General features: G+C 35.3%; 1 protein-coding gene across 1 annotated transcript in view; it reads left to right on the top strand.

Annotated features, from left to right (window-relative positions):
- Positions 1-22,835, top strand: part of LOC115445640 (lysine-specific histone demethylase 1A) — a 268,821-nt gene that overhangs the window by 240,718 nt on the left and 5,268 nt on the right. The window contains exons 11-13 of the mRNA XM_030171993.2: positions 18,339-18,491; positions 22,128-22,240; positions 22,461-22,584. Coding sequence (XP_030027853.2) covers positions 18,339-18,491; positions 22,128-22,240; positions 22,461-22,584 — 390 coding nt within the window. The remainder of the gene's footprint in view (positions 1-18,338; positions 18,492-22,127; positions 22,241-22,460; positions 22,585-22,835) is intronic.

Genomic DNA, 22,835 nt, shown 5'->3' with positions numbered 1-22,835 from the left:
TAATACTCTCCTTCAGTGGAATAGAGAGATTTATGAGGTTCGGCGCGGAGGTCATGAAAGCAAGATACGACGCAACACTTGTGTTACTTTATGTTTGTATACATAAGTGACATATTTTCAACCAGGATTTATCAGTTCGTCGGGCTATTTATTTTGTTACAGTATGATCTGAAATGTTATAAATAAATATTGTCAAGCTGAAATGATGTATTTCTTCCATATTTTATTACCAAGTATAATAAAAATATCTGCTGTAATTTAATGTTAACAGACAGGTTATTCATTAGTAATATCAAATATGAAGTTATTTCTAACCGGCAAACGATTTATTCTTTCAAAAAACCCAGTTTTCAAACAATACATTTGCAACGATCAGATATTTTCAGCGTCAGGTTTTAGCCGTGACTTGATGTCCGTCGGCTCTATCTGCCATTCGGCCTGCCCGGATGGCGTTCCGATATTGTTTGACTAATGGAGAACCGTAAACTGCGGCCCCACTTTCCCATATTGAAGTTTTGACGCGACTCGATTGTTTGATTCCAGATACACTGCGGGCAATAAAATGGTATTGGGAAAGTTTTGATAGTGAAAACCAGGTTCCATGTTTGAATACGACGGTAATAAAAATTACAACCGTGGCACATTGTTGGTGTTTGATTTATGCGTCCCTCCAAATACAAATGTTATACTGATCTGTCGTAAAAAATAAGTGACGTAGTGATGTTGCTGAAACCAAATAATTGTGTAGTGGTAGACCAGGAAATGTATGGCGGGATTTTCTCATTTTGCGCTTCCATTAAACAAGACAATCTTCATAACAACTGTGTACAATTGCGGCCAACAATAGATTTTTAAAATGGTTTCCACTCAGATGTGCCAAGTTTCGCAGACGACGGGCGAATGGAACGATCACAAAAACCGATAAACCTTTTTGATTTGCGACTTATAAGCAATAGTTCCTTGGTATCGTTCCCATTGGCAGATTTATACAATTTTCGTTGGTAACAGTTTCGAAACTAACGGGCAATGGGTATTAGGTACCGCGAAATGGTTCATTGGTCGGTTCGTTAATTCTATTTATGAATGCTATAAAACCGCCGCAACCATGGTAGCGATATAGACGTGTACCTGGACAGCTTTATGCGTAATTGTTATACGATGGAAAATTTAACGTCGCTGAAGATTTATTGCATTATGTTGCCCTGACGTCAATTACTGTTCTTGAATTGTGCCCCGTGTCGGGTCCCGTACACATGTAACGTATGTGTTTTTTAAATGTCGCCTTTGTTTAAATACAATTCAATTGATATGTCTTAGTAATGAACTCGCGTGATTGAATGTCTAAGTATAAATTTATATGTAATTTAATTGAGGCTTTTGAGAAATAATGGTAAAAATATACCTTGAAAACAGCCGCGTCTGTGTTTTAATGTAACCTGTTTCTTTTGTTTGCGATACTTAAACTAAAAATTATGGTTTTCATATTTCCCTAGTTTCTTTAAGATGAAACTTTATTAATAGATTCCCCAAAAATAATTGTGTAAGTTTATGTATATTTAACTTTTCCCATTTAATAGAGAAGATGCTGTAACGCCATAATCATACGCTAAGTCCTTATCTGCTAGTCATACTTTTAAATACATTTTCCATTGACACGAATGATTGCTTTCTCGTTACAAAGCAGTCGACTAGACATTTTCAAGCAATTTTCAGTGCCAATTTCATACTTTAAACGATGCTTTTCCGTCTCCAAAGTGACTTACTGACACTTTGTAAAGCAACAAATTGCCAATTAGTGAGATTCAAATTGTGAATACCACCCCACTTTGAATCAAAGATCCAATGGATAGCCAATATGAATAAATAAAAAAAAATACACATCGAATTGATAACCCTTTTTTTAAGTCGGTTAACAACGATTGTATTTTAATACGATGCAAAAATATCATGTTTACGCGGGTGAGGTTGTAGAAATATCTCCCAATTAAAGTGGGTCGTATAATTTGAAAATAGAACAAAAATTAGTATTACAATAAATTTGTATACAAAGTAATACGTAAAAGCTTCGCAAGATGTCGCTGTTTTTAAATTTATATAATTTAATGAAGTATAGAGGGATTATAATTCATTTTCTTATTGTACGCGCTATTTAAAATTACACGATTTTTGTATCCTTTATTATCTCTCCTTATCCATTTTCAATCGCTATAAACATGTAGCTAAACAAAGACTGCGCCGACCAAAATTCTAATTAAGCAGTTAATTAACGATTACCTAGTATGGAAAAAGGAAAGACTACGCCGCGTTGACAAAACAAATTGTTAATTGCTTACCAGATATAATGAAATACCATCTATTGTCTCTTAAAAGAGCACCGATTGTACGAAAGGATTTACGCGCGAAATCTAGACAGTGCGTTTAAAATAAATTTATAGGTAAACGTAAATTTAGCTCAACGCGTAAAATTTACAGTAACCCGTCCTTAGTAATGAAGAGATAGTGCCCCGTTACCATTCAAGGTTTTACGATTTATATTGGACATTGTCTGTAGCCTGGCATCGTTTTGACGCGGGAGTACGCTTCCACAGTTTATGGTGCTCTTAATCTCGCCACACATGCCCCATGTTATTTTATATTATTCTAAGTGTGGCCGTGGATTGGTACACGTTCGCGTTAAACTTTACATTATTCATGGTGATAAAATGTGGTATTTGTTATATTAGGAAATGTTAACGGGTTTTTCGTGTGTTTGTATGCGGTCTTCGCAGATTATAAGGGTCAAGATTATGTAGATTTGGAAGAGGTTTTAAAAAAAAACACATATTTGACGCTATTGTAGTTTTTTGACTAATCAAGTGCATCGAAATATATAGTATTGATTTGTATGGTAAATGTCAAACATCCCTAAAATTCCACGCTTTTATTTGCGAGTATAAGCTGGTTTTAGAAATAACAGCAAAACTATTATAAAGTATAAATCAAATGTAATCAAGGCCAATTATAAACCAACTTCTCCTATACAGTGATATATAAATAAAAAAAATATTTGTGCAGGTGATCAAGACATTTTGATGTCGTTTTGATTATACGTTATGTGTGTTTATAAATTCTCTACACTATTTGAATATTTCACGTTTATTATGACATTTAGTGATATATAAACCAGTGTGGTCCAACATTCCAAAAAGTGTTTCACGTTTGAAAATAAATTATTTATTTTATTAATGCGTCAGTAGTGTAGTGTTAGTGTGTTTAGGCCAATCGTAAGGATTTGGGTTGGATTAAGATAGCGAAATAAGATTGGTTTGAATACTTCGATCTTCTCAACCCTATGAGTCATATAGGCTAGGCGTAGTAACGAAAACAGTTCATCATCAAGAGACAAATTCATCGATTACCGGCTTTCAATAAAAAAATGTGCCAGGCATAGCAACTCCGAGCCGAACTTTTGCCGATCATAATTTTAATATGACTATATTAAGTTCCGCTCAGTAGTAGAGGAGGCCCGAGCTCAGCAGTAGGATAGTATATAATACAGGGCTGATATATTATTATATTGAGTTAATAATTGTGGATTGAAATTAATTTATATTGACTTACTAAGTGTTGCTTGCTAGTTCACCCGCGTGAAAGGCTTTTCGCGCTAAAAAGTCTAAAATATTATACGACCCCAGCGCCATCTATTTAGAAATCAGATTTATATTTTATTTATTATTTCCTATGCGAGCAAATTACCAGGATTTAAAGTAGCCTATGTCCGGATATCCAGGGTATGATTTACACATGTGACGAATTTAATGCGAATTCATTCAGTTGTTTCTGCGTTTGTTTTTAATAAATATCCATATTTTTGTATTTATACTAATTTAATACCTTAAACAATAAGCCAACAAAGTTGAAAGTAATCTGTTAATCCTGAATATCAGAAAATATCAAAAGTCCGAATTAAACATCAAAACAGCGAGCTCGTAACGATTGCAAAAATAAATCTTCCAAATTGTATTATTAAAACTGTACAGAACGCCTCCTCGCTACTTAATTTTCAGTTTGCTCATTTCAAACACTCCGTTATACATTTATTTATTTACACGAAAATGTACGTAATCAAATTTCGTGAGTATTTCAGTTCGCTGTGTAAATGTTTACCGACATCGAGTTAGGTGTGATGCAAAGTAAAAACGTGCTTAGCAAGATTAGCTAGTCACCTAATGTAATGGAAAATGCGCACTTCAAACGGTTTCATGAGTTTCAAGATTCCTTTTGGAAGTCAATGAGATAGAATTTACTACACAGGTTATGTTCTGTTATGTTGTGTATACGTATAACAGGATTTTTTGTAAATATGTAGGTCAATTAAGTGCCTCGGTGTGGTAGGTGTATTGCGTGCGCTGTACGACTCCGCCCTGAAGTCCTGGGTTCGAATTCCAGGTCGGGCAGAGTTATTTTGATTTTTGCTACTGAATATTAGCCCGAAGTCTCGAATTTGTACCCGATATAGACATAGACTCGCCCCCTATTACATCATGGGAACAAAAAGGTGAAAATTGGGTGCTCTGGTTGCACCTCTGCCTACCCCTTCGGAAATAAAGGCGTGCTGCATGTGCAATTTGATTAAGTGACATATTACTCTAAGTAATCTAGAATTTGAATACCACGTTGAATGTATTGTACATTATGTTAATATCTGTATGTACTTACACTTCTTGTTCAAACCAAGACGTGTTTGATAAATACCGGCACATTAAAAGGCGCAGACAATGCTCATTTCATAAAGGGGGGTTTTGCGAATGCGGAAAGTACTTTTGTAAAATATTTGTTTATTTCCGACGTATTAAAGTGGGTGTGTAATAATCGCGTCTTCTCTGTTGGCTTTTATTCGTATGCCTCTCCTTTATCCCTCGCCGCAAATATTTGCTGAGACGCTACATATTGAAATGCGCTGTATGAAAAAAATTAATAAAGCATTACTAAAGATCTTGATGAAATGTAGCACGTTATTGAATGTAATTTTCAAGTAGATATAATTATTATTACATTATATTTATACGGCGTACTTCTTAAATGAGCGTATTTCCACCTAAAAGACCTGCAACGCATCTTAATTCTCCCTGGTAATGTACGAGTAGATGTTCATAGGCAGTGGTGATCACTTACCATCAAATAAACCGCATGGTTGTTTGTTTTTAAAATGTAAAAAAAAAGTTACTTCATTCTCTTATATTTAGATACTTTTTGTTATAAATAACATCGATATCGATGACTTTCCAGATAAACACTAGTGACTAAGGAATTATAAAGTTTAATCTATCTATCATCTGGGGCTACCACACTATTCGCAGAGTTTATAGGGGTTACTATCGAGCATTCGATACTTCTTCTGAGCCTTAGGGCTTAGGTTGAAGATCCCTTAAATGCGTTTTACGATAAGTAGCCAAGCAGTCGCCGTAAAGCATAGTTTGTGGCTGGACTATACCATATAACCGCAGTAAAACCAAAAGGAAATGAACTTTAAAAGAAGTAATTAACTTTTTTAAAGCAACTAACTGCGCCCTCGTGGTTTCGTTCCCGTTAATCCAGTCCGTGATCTTGTTAATATTTCACAATTTCGTGTCATTGTAAATTTTGTCTGCCGTGTGCCTTATTAAGTTCGTCTGGCTTGTGACTTATTTTTTGTCGAACATTGCCTCTGAATAGTACTAGAAATAATTTGAGCCACCGGTGCTGACGATCGAGATTGTACCGATATATGCATAGATAACAAAAATGGGTTAAGTGGTCGATACGTATCTAAGGTTTTGCGTCGTTTGTTGTATGTTTTTATAGCAGAATAAAACCAAAAGTATAATTTAATTGATCGATCACCGGTGTCTATGTGGAAGAGAAAGCAAAAAATATAATATTTTTATTTGGATATTCGATATAAGTACAAGGTTTTTGTTTATCTACAATGATTGGATAATACATTTTCCCTCCAGCGTCACAACGATCAAATGACGTTGGCAGATCATATTCTAAATTAAAACCAATGTTATCACCAAAATATTTCCTGTTAACTATACTTGTACACCAATCACTATAAAAATAGTTATTACTTTAACAATATGAGTCACACGAAAATCACTTTAAATCATAAAGCCGGCGGTATAATACCGAACATTCCTAGTCCGTGAGCTGGCGGTCGTCACAACTTTATTACGCTAAAGCAAGTTTTAGATGTTCGATTAGCGTGCCGTTGGAGTTCAGCTCGGCCAGAGTGGACAGCGGCTGACGTGCTGATTTACAAGGCGAAAGCCTTTTTGTTCTCCCACGACGGTCGTCAGACGATAGAGACGTCCGCGCGATGTTCACATCTGATTTCGGCATCTTTTTAAACCCACATCTCCTGTGTCCTCGTTTTGTACGTCAAGACTGGGTATGGGGGCGGACTTTACAAAAAAAATGTTTATTTACCCGTGATACGATATGGGTTATGAAAATGGTCTATTTTTGTTAATGGCGCCAGATAGTGAGGCTACTTGGGTAATCGATATTCATTTTGAACATCGCTTTGTTTTCAACCAAACTGCCCGAGTTTGTATCGACATAACGATCTTATTTAACTTTACTTAGTTTTTGTTTGTTTCGCTAATCTTGCTCGTTTAAAGTTATTTCTTTGTTGATTGTGATATTGTGTGACGAATAATCAAAATCAACATTGTTTGTGAAGTAGCATTAAAGGTAAATCAAAAAATATCCTCTACGCAACAATACATTTATTAATCAACAAAACTTTTACATCAGAATCATCTGTTCTCTATTTCGATGGTAGCTTTTATCACTCTTGAATATTCATCCGCAGCAAACGCCTATAACAACCCTTGAAATTCAAACTAATGGCTAATTAATTTATAATCAAACAGGGGACGAGCCTATTAAACGTAAAATCTGTTGTGTTAATTGTGTTGCGATACTATGATTCGATTTAGATAAACAGTAATTGCTACTCAAGGGACGTTGTTACTTTCGTTAGTGTCCTCTGATAGCTTTCTAAACTCTGCCTTTAATTCTATCTTGATAATTATGACAATGTTAACATCTCAGGATTGTAACCTAATTATCAATTTTAAGATAATTGGGTCTTCTTTGTCGATTGTTTCCATAAGGGACATCGGTCTCTCACGATTTGTATATTAAATTACTAATTTGCATTAATATATGTCTTGCTATAAAACTTCTATAGCATTCTAAATTTGTATTAAACGTTATGGATGATGAAAAAGAGGTTACAAAGAACCCAAGATCCTTTTGGATTCCGAGTGTTTACGGCTGCAAGAGATCGCTTGCCATCGAGTGGTACCACCCGTCCTTTTGGGTCCGTTCCAATAAAAAATGATGCCTTTACATAATTGATATCAGCTCAACGCAGAGGGCCCAATCCACAATATAGTATTGTTCGATTGTAAAATTTAAATATTTCTTTATTCAACTACAGATATCATTTTATAAACTGGTATTGAAGTATCTTGCACAATAGACCTTATAAAGAAATAATAAATCTGATATTAATGGTAGTCACTTTTAAAGGTGACTCATATTTGATGGGATCATTATTACTGAACGGGGTTCGAATAAAATTTTATATATAATGCTTACATTAGAACTTGCTTTCCTCTCCAAGAAATCACTATGACTGCAGATTAAAGTTAAAAATGTTTGTATTTAAACCAGCTTCATTCGAATACAAACTATGAATTATGATAAGTCTAATTCCAATAGTTTTACGACGTAGACTTTTTTGATAAATGATAAGATTTGAATTGGCGGCAATTTTTTCCAGAGAATTCAAAAATCATAATAGTTTCAACACTGAGAAAAATAATACGTATAATAATACCTGCAAACAATAGACAGTTTTTAACTACTTTGTAGGAATAGGTGCTACAATTCAATACTTCAATTCACATTACTGCCAACAAAGGGAAAAATGTAAAAACAGATTTTGATTTGCAATAATTTATAGTTCCAAATTCTAACATCACATTGTAGATGTAAAATCGTTCAAAAATAGAAAAAATCACTTTCAATACGATGCATTAACTAAACGAACAAAACAGCGTGAAATAGATAAATATAGTAAACTAGCGACGGTGAGCTGACCAATTAAATGATATCCGTCCACATTGTAAATGGCATCTAGATGTGTGTCCGCGGTGCTTTTACTATCTGATATCTCTTAAGTAGTGTCACGTTAAATGAAATCATTGGTGCGCAGCCACTGGCGGATCTCGGATGAGTGATCTACTTATAAATGGCCACTTATGTGACTGCGAACAAATTACTAAAGAACAACGTTGGATGCAAGTGGACGCGTCTGACTAACTAGGGGCCGTGTTTTGAGTTTACCTTTTAAAGGGATACGTTCCACAGTGGCGGCTTTGTTTATTGTATATGTAGATAAGGCTAGACTATGATACATTGCACTTAATTTAATACGATTAATGCACATTTTTTATGTTTCTTTCATATATTGTCAAGAAGCCTTGAAAAATAAAAAATTTCAAGAAACATATTATATAATATTCTGGGATATAGAATTTGGTGCCATTTTTTTAAATTTAGTTACAACAATTAAAATTATCAAGATTCATGTCGTTGTGTTGGCAGCATTGATCTGCGCAATCAATTAAACAATCTCATTAAAAGAAAATACCAAGGAATACCACGGCCCCTATTAAGAATTTAAAAAGGTAATCGTTTTTAATGACGATGTAGTATTTGTTTGGTGCAATTTATTTTGCGTACATTGTCGATCGCGAGCCGGGTCCAGCGGAGTGGAATCCTCAGTCAAGTTTTTGCTTGGTAGCGATTACAGTACGCCGCTTTGCTCACTCACAAGTGGGTTGGGTTACGACTAGCTTTATTGGCATTTGCCCTTTTGCCAGCCGAGGCGTTTTTCAAAATACCACTCGCAATTGCCCCTTAAATGTAAAAGGAAAAAAGCTAATGCCCTGTTTCTTTATATAGACATGACGCCGACGGCAATAATTATAAAACCGATTGGAAGCCAATTGATGCTGTAAAACAACAATGATGCCCATTGACATCGCAACCACATTACATCGGGTTGAAAGCCAATCGGTTCGAGAAGCGATGTTGGCGCCTACGCAGAATCTGGCCAGACGCGATTTCTTCACCATTTGACACGAGTTATCTCTCGCGTGCGCATCACATGCAATCTCAATAAAAATGTCAAATGGTATTCCTGATTCACGAGATACGATATCTCCATTAGCGCGTACACAGTCCTCCGGGTTTCGAATAAAGGTTATTTATAAAAAAGCGTTATCGGCAATTTGAACACATTCATATAGATTGTAACATCGGGTGCCAGACAGACCCGCTCATAAATTAAAAGCCATCATATTTGTTTTTCGAACGAGCAAGTAAATAAAATTCCGTCCGACGGAGCGTAACTTTGCGCGGTACGTAATCAACAGTTTTATTCGTCGATTCCGCTGCCTTGATTTCGGGCTTCATCCTTTTCTCGTATCGGCCTCGGTTCTTCATTTGAATATCTTTCAACTCGGATTCCCCGTTGATGCTGATTAAATAAATACAACGCGTCTAAAACATTTCGTCATGTTATATAAAAAGTTCTCCATCGACATTTCATAGGCGATGCATAATTCGACCATAGTAGGTCGAACATAATTTGTAGACAGGCTAGTTAAATGTTAAAGCGGAGGTCAGTAATTAACTGGCGAGATCAACAAGCCGCTCAATGCTAATGGGGCCTTTCCACGTCAAAGGGCTAAAAGGCGTTGGAGCGCGTCTGTCCGAATAATGACCCAAGTTGTAGCTACCCTTCGTCGAATGTGGGAAAATGAACAGTGTAGTAAGGCAACTTTTAGTTTCAACGAATAAAAAACTGACGAACATTGTTAGTGACGAGGCTTCTGTTTCAACAGAGAGCGATTTTTTGGATCACTGACTAGCGGGACCGATAGTGAAGCATTTAAAATTGATTCAAAATGGCACTGGTAACTTTTTAAGCATCATTGACGTTTGTCTTTGTTGATGCCAGCGTTGAAGCTTTTGACTAGTATGCGTCATTAGCGATTGAAATATGAATCAATACGTTGACTAATAAGGTACCTTACTGTATATCTCGTTCGCCGGAGCCAGCAGCCGGCGACCTCAGCCGACCCTCGTCAAACGCTCGATTAGCTCAACGCATATACACTAATTATTTTTTTTACGATTTATTCCCATCACAATCTACGACCGTCGCGTTAGATTTTTATATCTTGGCATCTCGCCCACGCGTGACAATGTATCCACATTTTTATTTCCGTATGTGGTATGACAATTTATTGATTGTGCACGAGAGAGGTAGCTCGTTATTTTTTGGTGTTTGTCTTCGTATTCGTATGGTCGTTGAGGGTATATCATATAACTACAAAGTCTATAATAAGTTTTATTTATATATATTTTAATGTATAAATCCATAAAATAATATATAGTTTTACATAAACGTTAATCTATCATAACACTGACGAACAATTCTCAGGACTCTGTTTATGCGAAGCGATGCGCACGCGCACCATAAAAGGCGCATACTGCTATCCTATTTGTGTGGATAGTTTCTTGGAAAGTATTTTTATTAACCAATATATCCCCATAACTTTCAACTTCTCATAAATACCCGTAAAACAGTTGTATATTTTTGTTTTTATGCACTTTTCCTTTTCCGTAACTTATAATTAATTCTGGACATAAGTACCTAGAAAAATAATATACGAATAAACTTTAGGATAGCGAAAACAAAATAAACCGCTTCCTGGAATGACGAAAATCCAATCAAAAGGAGTGTTCTAATAATAGAGAAACTGAACACAAAACGCGCACAACGTACGTGACAAGGGACCGAATAATTGTATCTATACATACATTTAACATACACATTCTGTATACGTAACTCAATCCTCAATATTTCAACATTAAAGGAGGCCGGCCCTCGAGATCCTATCTCAATTCAAATATGACCGGACGACTTGACGTTTCAGTACCAAAGTGCTGCGAAATGCTAATTAATACGTTATGATGTGAATGATGCGGGTAACCGCTGCCGAAGCGCCTTGTTCTCGTGTCATCGAGCCTTTAGTGAAAATATATGACAGCATCAATATTCCGATAACAAAAAGCATATAATATAAATACATTATATGTAAATCTTATCTTGCTAATATTATACATTCGAAAGTTTGAAATGTTTTTTGAATGTTCGAATGCAGCAACTGGACATATTTGAATGGAATTTGGCACTAGGATAGACCATATTCTGGGTTAACACATAGGCTAATGTTGTAATGTTTTATCTTAGTAATGTTTTCCCGAAGGATTATTTTTTTATCTGCTTTTTTAAATAAATGACGCTGGCGTCGTACGGATGGGCGCTATGGTTCGCTTCAGTGATTTCGGGACTTTTGTATTGGAAAAGGTTTTTCACGAAAAACATCTAATATGCTTATACAAATCCTATGTATTTCTTATACACTATTTATAAGGATGTTTTTGCAACATTACTACTTTTTTATACGGCTACGGCAAAGTGACCTCACTGCACCTAATGGTAAGTGGAGTGAGGTCCAATAGTATATCGACTGACAATAGATAATTACACCTTGACAGTCAACACACAACACAATAATATTATTACTATTCTGCCCACCCCTTCGTGGATAAAAGACGTAATTGTGTGTGAATAGTAGAATTGCGCTTATACTAGATTTTTTATAGTTGTCTACGATGAGAATACGACCGGAATAATCTGCTGACTAAAAAACGACGTGGAGTAACATAATATGTTCTCTTAAGTTTTTACCTCAGGGAGGTTTTTTAAGATCCAAAAATTAACTCACTTCCATCAGCCGCGTTATCAAAGGTCGAAACGTATACATCATTTCGTAGTAAACAGAAAATTCAGTAACATAAATTATGTAAAGAATAATAGATATTTAAACTACATCATACATTGGTGGTGATTTATTTACAGTATTCATTTATACGTCATATTTTACGTAGGACGTATTTTGCACTTATATTTGCTCCATAATAATATGAATAAATTTTAATACATTTCAGTGCATTTACGAGGTTTATACTTTACACATACAATTACTTTTTGCGGTGCACTCACACGTCGAATGATTTATAATAGGAACCCAGAGTATCGCAATAATATTATTACAAATTTTAATAATATAACATTTTTAAGTACTTATATCAGTGCTTAAATATTTTATATTTACAAAATAAATTACTCAGATCAAAGCTTATCTTTTACGCTATAAAACAAATTTGTGTGCCTTAACATTATGTAAATGCAAATAAATAGCATTCTTGGAAAGCGAATAAAATTAATTTCTTGCATCATGTCTTAACAAGGTTACGTTGGTATTCATTTATAAACAAATATAACGTGGTAATGGTCCACATAATGACTGCCGCCTATTAGTTAACATTATTTCCGAGGGCCTAATATTAAAACCACAATAAGAAAATATGATGTTCATAAATTTAAACGCACAATACTGGCGGCTATTAAAACTCCCGGACTGTTGTATAGCGACTTTACGATGTCGTACTGTTGGTATTTCCATGTAATCCCATTTGATAAACTTGACAATAAAGTCTAACAATAAAATTTTAGACCTAATACGTTTTTGTGAAAAGGAAATTTATTACTCACCGTCGCCTGTGTACGGAAGACTCGTAAAACAGACCTCATGTTATTAAGTGACAAATCGTTGAATTTGGACTCTGTATACAGTCATAAAGTCACAATAATGGACAAATTATACACGGAAAAGAAATTTTTATTTGGCAGTTTTATTTAAAGCGTTAGCTCCGTCGGTTAACAGCGCCGTTCGTGACTGCCGAAATATTATAATGCGCTGAAATATTAACTTTAAAGTTTATATTATTATTATATATATATGTTTATATATATTTATATATTAGTATTAACTAAAAGTGTAGTTTTTACTTTAAAAACTACACTTTTATTCTTTTGAAATGTTCACACGGTTGTGATGCTTGCAAAACAAAACTCAATATCACTTTATCCGACACTGGATTTGAACCCGGGATTCAGAGTGTTGTCGTACCACAAATTTAATACAACTACGCCACCGCGGATCGGAAAATGAATGATTAAAATTTTAATTGTGAATTATTGAATGTTTGAATAATTAGCAGTCGGATGCGCTTGCCGAATTCAATTGTTTTGTTTGTCAATTCAATTGTTAATTTGTCATTCGAATGTCATGTCATCAGTCGGTGCAGTTTATCCGTTTTCACTTTTGTTTGGGTGGCGTGGAATGAAATTAATCAATACATGAATTTTAATTTTGTTGTTTAATTGATATTGTGTTTAATTTGATAGCAATTTTGTTTGTCGTTTAATTATACGGTGACATCCAAACATTTGGCTTTTTCATTAATGTTTTATCACATGTATTTGTACAAAATATGATAATGTGTTGTTATTACATAAACGTTTCGAGCCGATAAATAATTCTCTAGAGCGCAGAGTGCGCGATCACATTGCTCGTGTTCAAGGAGCGTGCCGCAAATGCTTTGTTTTCAATTTAGCACAATTCGCCAAGTACACGTTTGTACACTTAATTACAGCTATTTGTGTTCACCGCCACGTAAAATTATTCAAATTACTCTTAATTTAGTGTTCTTAATGCGACCGAGTGTCGCATATTTTTCCCACTGCGTCGTGTTAATAGCTCTGTTCCCGAATTGATATCGAAAATCGTAAATTTCACCGGACAATGTTCCATAAACCAAACTTATCTGCGTCTGTAACGATACACGACGCAAGCCTCGAAACGTTTTAATTTAAAAAGTTAAATATCTTAACGTAATTCTCGCGCAGGTGATTTTTTATTTTCTTTTACCGTATTTATTATATTTCTTTTACAGATAGCCCCGGGGTTAAATGTTGAAATTTAGCGAGAGATGTTGAGATTTTACGCTCGGTGAAGCATTAAAAAAAAGTTTTGTTGAAGTAATTTTTCATTGTTCATTTAAAGTTACAAACTCGTAACTGGAAACTAAGCTTTGTTCGTAAAGCAAAAATTTCATACAACACCACAAAGCGGAATCGCTGAAGCGGTCCTAAAACTGTCGGGAATGCAAGTTGGTTGCATGTGTCCATGGCATGAATAGCGAGCCGGACTACTGCTCGCAATTATATTATTTTGCAAGTAACGACACTGCGGCGGTAAAATTAAATGTATAGGCGGACTGGAGATGAATAAGGTCGAAGGCATTTACTCGGGTATATTTATGATGGACTCTGTGGCTCTGTGGATTAAAACAATGCCGTTGAAACTGTTTCAATTCAATTCTCAGTTCGTAATGTATAGTGCAAAACGTTAATATTCCTAACAGCTTAATCTTGCAATTATTTCCAAAATTGTAGAAACGGTTAATGTATAATGTAATATTTACACAAATTAATTATTTAATTTTAAAACCGCACATCAACCTTCTCATTACATGATTAAGGCTCTTCCCCAAGCAAACGTCCTTGAGCATTTGTTCCACACATTTACGGCGCAGAAGTTGCGGACGGGAATATGCAAATTATTTACAAATAATTACTTTAAAATATACATTTTAGGTGTTTTTGAGAATTTTAAAAGAGAACTCTGAGAACAAAATTCTTCTTATTTAATAATTATCTTTATAATAATGTTGTATGGTTGCCAATTAAAATGATGTGTAGGTTAGGAGTAGATGCACAGACTCAACAATGTTAGTAGCATTTTCGTTATGAATTTAATGAAACAATAACCACATTATAAAAAAAGAACAAGGAAATTAAACATAACATATTTTATAAAATAAATATTATGTTGTTAATTTTTTGCTATATGCATTATAAATTTTGAATAGATAGCTTCTAACAATAATGTTAGTAACGACTTAAAATGCGAACAAAAAACGCAGACAAAATCCTGAGCAAAGTGCAAAAACGCGCATCATCCGCATTAAGTAATAATTATTTAACGAGATTAATAAATTTATGTAACAACCGAACAAATTAACTTTTTACTTCATAATATGAACGGCATTAAACTTTATTTATAAATAATTGATTACCGTTTAATGTGCAGCGATAGCGTATACGAAAATTGTTGTATTGATAGGTTTCTTTCCGAGACTGGTTAAGTTAACCAATATGTATAGAGGTAAATTGCCGAGTAATGGGAGGCGGTTAGTCCAGTTGGCCGCTAACAATGTTATTGAAACATTTTTTGTTGGTACTTTAAATGTACCTTTCGAACATCGGAGGCACAGACTGACAAGGATCATAATGAATGTGGGCGACAGATAAATGGGGGCGCTGCGGTCGACTTTTTTGTGTTTTGACCAATAGGGATCGTCGGTTGTGACGTTTAGTGTTAGTACCCTCTTTTGACCGCGTTGAAATACTTTAATCTTCGATGAACTAATAAGAATGGTAAAGTACCAACGTATCTATAATAGTGTTGTTTTGACTGCCTCGGTGGCGTAGTTGTAAGTGTACACGGTACAAGTACGACTGCCGCGCTGAGGTCCTGGGTTCGAATCCCGGGTCGGGCTAAAATAATTGTGACTGGGTTTTTCCATCTTAAAAATTACTCAGTCGCAGCTCGGAGTCAGGAAGTTGGCGGTGTGATACCCCCGTGCCTCGGAAAACACGTAAAGCCGTTGGTCCTGCGCCTGATCTCTCTCCGGTCATGTCGGATTGCCGTCTCACCGAACTATGAGAGTGAAGGAACAGAGAGTGCACCCGTGTATTGCGCACACACTTGTGCACTATAATATCTCCTGCGTACCTGGCTGATCTCGTTGAGATTGGCCGCCGTGGCCGAAATTCGGCTAGGAGGGATTCATTCAATAGTGTTGATTTATCTTGTGATGTTTTACTGTACTTTGTTATTGTTTTAAACATTCATTATGTACGTAAAAGTGACATGTCATCAATCTTGTCGTTATAAGACTTAATCCAAACTTAAAACAAGAATCAGGAAAGTGTATATTATATGTGTATTTTAATATACGTTATTGTAGTTATAAGTTAGGTTTCTCTTAATTCGTTCCAGATTCCCATAAAACCAACTGCATCCAAAACTTGTTTTGACTTGGATGGACATCACGAGTTTAAAATCTAACCAATGCCCAATTTCACAAACTACTACAATTGCAGCTCCATTAGCAACTTGTCCAATAATGCAATATCTGTTTGAACGAAATTTTATTACCGACTCTATGGTCTTGCTTATTTGTGAAATCACTGTTTGTGAAGTGTTCATGTTCAAACTACATTAAAATAATGCCATAATACCGCTCTTGCATGCACTTAATTCGTTTAATCTGAACGAAATTAACATCTAATCCGGCCGTGAGTTCACAATGGTGAGCTTAGTTCGTCTCTACTCTCTGTGGCACGCATTTTGTGGTACGCTTTTACGGTACTTTAGTTTGGACGGTTTGTTCGCAAACTGTGACAACGGCCCCGGTTAATATCGTTAAATGGTGTACACTGTTGCAAGTGCACAACACTGGAAGTAGCCTGTAGTGTGCACGATGCCGAAACCTACGTAGATCGTTGATGATATTAGAATTGGCGTAGATGCCAAATGGTTTTTTTATGTCGTTTCGCTCGAAACTTGCTGCCAACGTTTTAACTACATATAATGTGTTTGTAGTTATAGCTAAAGTTTGTTAGAAATTCGTTAGTAAATTGCTTGCTAATTGTAATATAATATTATGTGCTCAAATAACATTTTACGTTCAAGTATCTTTTATTGAGTTTGGGGTTCAAGTGATTGGGCAATTGATATTGTTTGAACAATATACAAATGTTTTTGAGAACGAGTGATCTTATAAATTGTGGTGAATTTAAAACTTTTCAACGTAAATAATACTTTATCAATTCGGTTTACAGCATTGAAAATATTTTAGTTTTATTTTCATTATTTATTGCTAATGGATTAAGTTTAAATGTGATCTGAGGCGACTGAAACTAATAAATGGTTTATACTCAAAATTATATACTCGGCTTAATAGCAATGACCTGTGTAATTATTGATACACGTAGATAATAATTGATTACATTTCGCAGGTCTCGGGCTAGATCCCCGGCTCGCGCAAAGAAATATTGGGTTTTTCTATTCAGTATCAGCCTGGAGTCTGGAATTTGTCTAGCCCGGAGTCTGTAATCTAGAGATTTTTTAAAACATTAAGCCTTGTTATATCAAACTACCATATCTGTCGCTTTATTAAGTTAAAAATAATATGTTACGCTTATTTATTTATTTACACTTTCTACACATGGTATATAGGCGGAGTTAAAGCCATGGGCATTCTGTTCCAGTCAACCTTATATATATTATAAATTCGATGATTTTATGTATACAACGACACAAACCGTCAAGTTTATAATGACGTTACCTCGACCTGCATTTGAGATTATTTACGTTGCCACTTCTACGCTAATCGTACATCTACGCCCGAACTAACATAATGGAGTAAGAAATCCACTTAAAGTTATTAAAACACAATAGACCGCCGGCGCGCCGCTATCAGCCTAATTGAAAACTGCATTGTGGACGCGGCTGTGCGCTGTGCGCTTTTATCACTTACTTTAGATACAATGTTACACGTGCGACACAGAGTGCAGCGCGGTGATATCTGCACATACGTTCTGTGATACGTTTCTTGTAGATGTGGGGATGAGTATTAATAGAGTAGGAATAGAAATAAAAGGGTAATATGGTTGACTTTATTTTTCATTGAAAAATTTAAAAATACTAACCTTTGTTGTGAAGATGGTGCATTGTTTAAAAATTCAGCCTTTGCATAAAGTATTGCATTGCACTGCGCGCGCCACCTTGGGTCGTTGTAGTGATCAGCCGTTCAGTCAAACGAAACGTTTTTCGCGTACGAGAAATTTACCACCTACGAATGCAAACTTCTACGTGCATTTTGCGAAACTCGTATAATCACTATAAATAAATATAAAATAAAATAAAATGCTTTATTTATCATGTAGGTGAACATAGTTGCGCTTATGATAAGTCATGAGAATATTTAATTATTACTCCAATTAAGTCGCTTATATAATTACAGACATATTATATTGGATATAAAATAAATGAAGGAGTACAAAGTAAACAAAGCAGCCAGCTCGGGCTGGCAAAATGGAGAAATTAAATAGATGTATATATATTATATAATCATATGTATATATCCTCATAGCATATTAAATCCTCATAATAATGTGTTTGTTACAGTTCGCAACGGATACTCTTGCGTGCCGGTGGCGCTCTCTGAAGGCTTGGACATAAGGCTCGGCACTGCGGTCTCCGAGATTGCTTATGGCCCAACCGGGGTTCAAGTGAAGGCAGTCAATTCACGCACGCCGAATACACCGCAACTTTTCAAAGGTTGGTATTAAGTTACGACAGCGCTCTGAGGTCCTGGGTTTGAATTCCGGGTTGGGCAAAGTGATATTTGGGACTTTCTACTCAGTATCAGCCCGGACCGGAATTTGTGCCCAATATCACGACAGGCCCGCCCCCTATCACATCATTGGACGAAACACACTTGGCGAAAAGTGAGTGCCCTGGTTGCGCTTCTGCATACTCCTTCGCGGATAAATGCATGATGTTATGTGTGTGGGTATTAAGTTCACTGTAGTTATGTAGGTGATTTGAAAGGTACTTATGCTTAGTTATATCTGTACGTAGTAAGATATACTGACAATTTATAGATATTTATAATACCTCAATACGTAGTAACCGTTATTATTAAAAGTTTGGTTGTTATACAAAAAAAAGATATTATACTTATACAAAGTAAAGGTGTTTAATTCGCGATTTCTAAAACAATCTACCTACAATCTTCACGTATTTATACTCTGTTCAAGGTATGCAAAAAGGTTCAAGGTATGCAAAAAGGGAATCTAAACAAAGAAAATATTTTAATAAATATATGACCTGTATTCGCACTTGTCATCCCACAGTACTTAGATACTTACCTAAAAATTACTATAGATGATGAAAAGTGTATAGATACCAAAGTATTCGGTCCCATAACAATCTCACCCGTAAAAATATTCATCGTCAAGGCACGACTCACCCATCGGAAAGCTTATTTAATTTAAAACAAGCACCGTAAATCCACTCATAAAATGAACAACGCAACATTGCAGAACAGTTGATAAAAACAGCATCGATTTTAGCCGTCGGCGCACACCCATATTGCTTTACCGCTCGCATTTTCCGTTCCAAATGGAAAAATCAAATTCATGTGGCCCCAATATTAAGGAAGTGGAATTTGCGAAGACACGCCACGAAAAATAATATAACCGAAACAAAGCAAGCATAATGGGCGTTATGAGAAAAATCCACAACGCCATCGGGCTTCTTGTCATTTCTTTGTCGTCGAATGATTTGCAATTCTAACGCGTTAATTTTACTTTGACGAGGCGCAAAAATACGGTCGGGGCCGTGTTGACCCGGCGGTCTGGTGCGTCGCGTTTGGCCCGTCTCCCCTCCCCGCCGCCCCCGACCGGCCCCTCTTGCCATATGGCCTGAGGCTCTTCCGCCACATTTGCATACAGGCGGAGTCTATTCTGGATGAGGTAGTTAGACGTTTGAGAGGCGTTGCCTGCGTCACAATGTTTCCATTTCGTTTACCTCCTCGCCGAAGCGTTGATAGCACGTGTTTTGCCTTCGACCTGTTTAATGAATTTGGGCATATAGTTAATTATTGTATTGTCATGGTTGCGGATTAATTTATTTCTGAACGTCTACCGTAATAGGTGTGTTCGTTTAATATGTGATCATTTCGAAAATTGTCTTGTGATTCAAATGTCTTGGTTAGGAGAATCATCAACTTTATTACCAATTGTGTTTTAATCGTTAAAAAGTATTGCATTTTAAATTAGAATATAGTTTTAATTTATATGTCGAAGAAGGTCAAAAGAGATCAAAGAGCATTTATATTGCCACAGACCTAACATGTCAACGAGATAAGTGCCAACCATATGAATAAATTAATATACAACTATCCATCATGCTGCATCCATAATTATTTTATTAAATGTATAATTTATCGGTTTTAATGGGATTCAATTATCGTTGCCATGGTTACGTATAATGCCATACGTCATGCCGAGTCGCGCAGCGTTGTGCTTGTTAGTCCCCCGGGTAGTAGTACGATCAGCAACAAAAGTCGATCAACAGATACTAATTTACAAAACACCTGAACATTGAAACGGATCATAAATCACTTATCAAAGAAGAGTACAGATTAAGGTTATCATTTCAATATGGATACCAAAGTAAAGGATTGGCTAAAAAAATATGAAAAAGAAACTGACGTTTACGTTGAATCCTTCGAAGAGAATCTCCTGCCAGAATAATTTTGAATTTACACATTTGTTCCTTAAACCGGCCAGTTCTCTATAAAATAGGATGTTTGAAATGTAACTAACCTATTCCTATTAATGTTATAATATTACTTACTAAAGTATTATGATATTTTGTCCATACTTAAAAATTTATAATTCTGGTTATTAACTTCAATATATACTATTATATAAACCTGAAGGGTTTGTTTGTTTGAATGCGCTAAACTCAGGAACTGCTTAACCGATTTTGAAAATATTTCACTAATAGGAAGCTACATTACTCTTAAGCGCTATACTCTACTTTCTATCCCGGGTAAATATAAAGCAAGACTTTAATCCTTGAAAAACTTTTTCACGCAGGTGGAGTAGCGAGCCAAAGCTAGTATGTTATAAAATAACAATTTAATTGAAATTCTGGACTGTTGAAAAAAAAGCTGGTATATAAAACAAAGAATTTGCTAATTTCAGCCACATTTGTATTTATTACAAATCATAAATAATTGTCGCTAGTAATGTTTAGCAGTGAATGGTTTGACAGCGTTCAGCTACTTTTGTAGTTCAATTATGACAAGTTGTTTTGTATTTAAATTAATCAGCATCTTATGGTGAATGATAATGATTAGGAAATATTGGAAACAAATTATGTTCAACGACTTCTGTTGCTGACTGTACAATTGAATTGCGATAGTGAAGTCTAAGAGGTTCGCCCTACGTCCATTATGTTTTGCTATGAATATTTGAAGATAGATATAAAAATCAGCAAAGAAATATAGACGCAGATTTCATAGAGAATTTTGTGTAATAAGTTATAATTTTGAATGTATGGTGATGATCAAAATGGACAGCTATGAATAAATCGACATTTAATAATGTTGTTTATTTTTTAGAAAGTAATACTGACAGATTTATCTAAAAATATAATAAAATTGTAATACACTAATGTCTGTACATTATAGATGTTGAAGAAAACCTAAGATTGTTTATTAGAGCAACAGAAGCCCAAACAACAGTTTTTAGAATTTTTGTTAATATATTTGTACTAACAAAAACCTCAACCTCAACCTCATGTAAAAACTGCTGCATGGAATGGAATACACTTTTCAGCATTGTGTTGCTAGAGGTCTAATTTAAATCATAGGCTCCATTTTATCCCGGGAAAATATATATAAAGCGAGACTTTTATCCCGAAAAAATCTTTACAATAAGGGGCGGAACCGTGAGCAAAAGCTAGTTTTAAAATATTGCAATGTAAAACGATTTTATTTAGCGATTTATTTTACTTGATTGATTTAAATTAAACCCTGTCCACAGCATTTAATACAAATATTTTTAAATGAATTTAATAGACATGTTTTCATTGGAATTTTAAAATTCTTTCAATCAGTTTTTCTAAGTAATCTAATGCAAATATTTACGCTCATTTTGATAGTTTTAATGGAAAACCAATTTGTTTTTCGTAGTGAATGTAAATAAAGATTTCAAAGTTTAGTACAAATAATTTATTTGGCAAAACGCCCAGTGAAAGGGGGCGAAGAGATGCAAATTATCAACGACAGTGTACGGGCGTGGAGTCCTTGGGGGATTCCCGTCTTGTAGGTTGCCAATTCTATCAATGAATGTCAATGTCAATTTGTGGATGTTTTAAAAGATTGTGCCCTCTTTGCAGGTGATGTCGTCCTGTGTACGCTCCCCCTGGGAGTGCTTAAGGTGGCCGTCGCCAATAATGGACAGAATCAGCAAAACTATGTTAAGTTCGATCCGCCGCTGCCAGATTGGAAGGTATGTATTTTTTATTTTATTTAGTATTTCTAAATGTATTTATTTAAAATGATGTTTTATGAAAATTTATTCATGTATCTTCAAGAAAGAACTTAATTTATTAGGACATTTTCAATGTTTGCTGTATTCAGTACCTCAAGGTATACCGACGCAATACGTGTATAATTTTTTATACATTTGGTTGATGACTCGATTTTAATAATTTTATGTTAAAATGTAGGTGGCAGCAATCAAGCGACTGGGCTACGGCAATCTTAACAAAGTGGTGCTCTGCTTCGAACGCACCTTCTGGGATCCGAGCGCCAATCTGTTCGGACACGTCGGAACTACCACGGCTAGCAGAGGTCTGTTCTTTTATTCTTATTTATTTATTGCTTTGAATGACGAGACAAGCTTACCATTCGCCGGATGGTAAGCGATACAACCGCCCATAAACAATAGAAACACCATCCAACAGCTCGAATTACGAAGTATTGTTTGGTATTCCACTGCGCTCTCTATCCTGAAACATGAGGTGTTAAGCCCTGTTATTTCAAGTAGTTACACTGGCTACAGTGTCCTTGAAACCGGAACACAACAGTGACTAAACACTGCT

Source organism: Manduca sexta, chromosome 19, assembly GCF_014839805.1.
Source record: "Manduca sexta isolate Smith_Timp_Sample1 chromosome 19, JHU_Msex_v1.0, whole genome shotgun sequence".
Taxonomy (NCBI): Eukaryota; Metazoa; Arthropoda; class Insecta; order Lepidoptera; family Sphingidae; genus Manduca; species Manduca sexta.
Note: the sequence above shows the minus strand (reverse complement) of the source record. Positions and strands in the feature narration are given on the sequence as shown.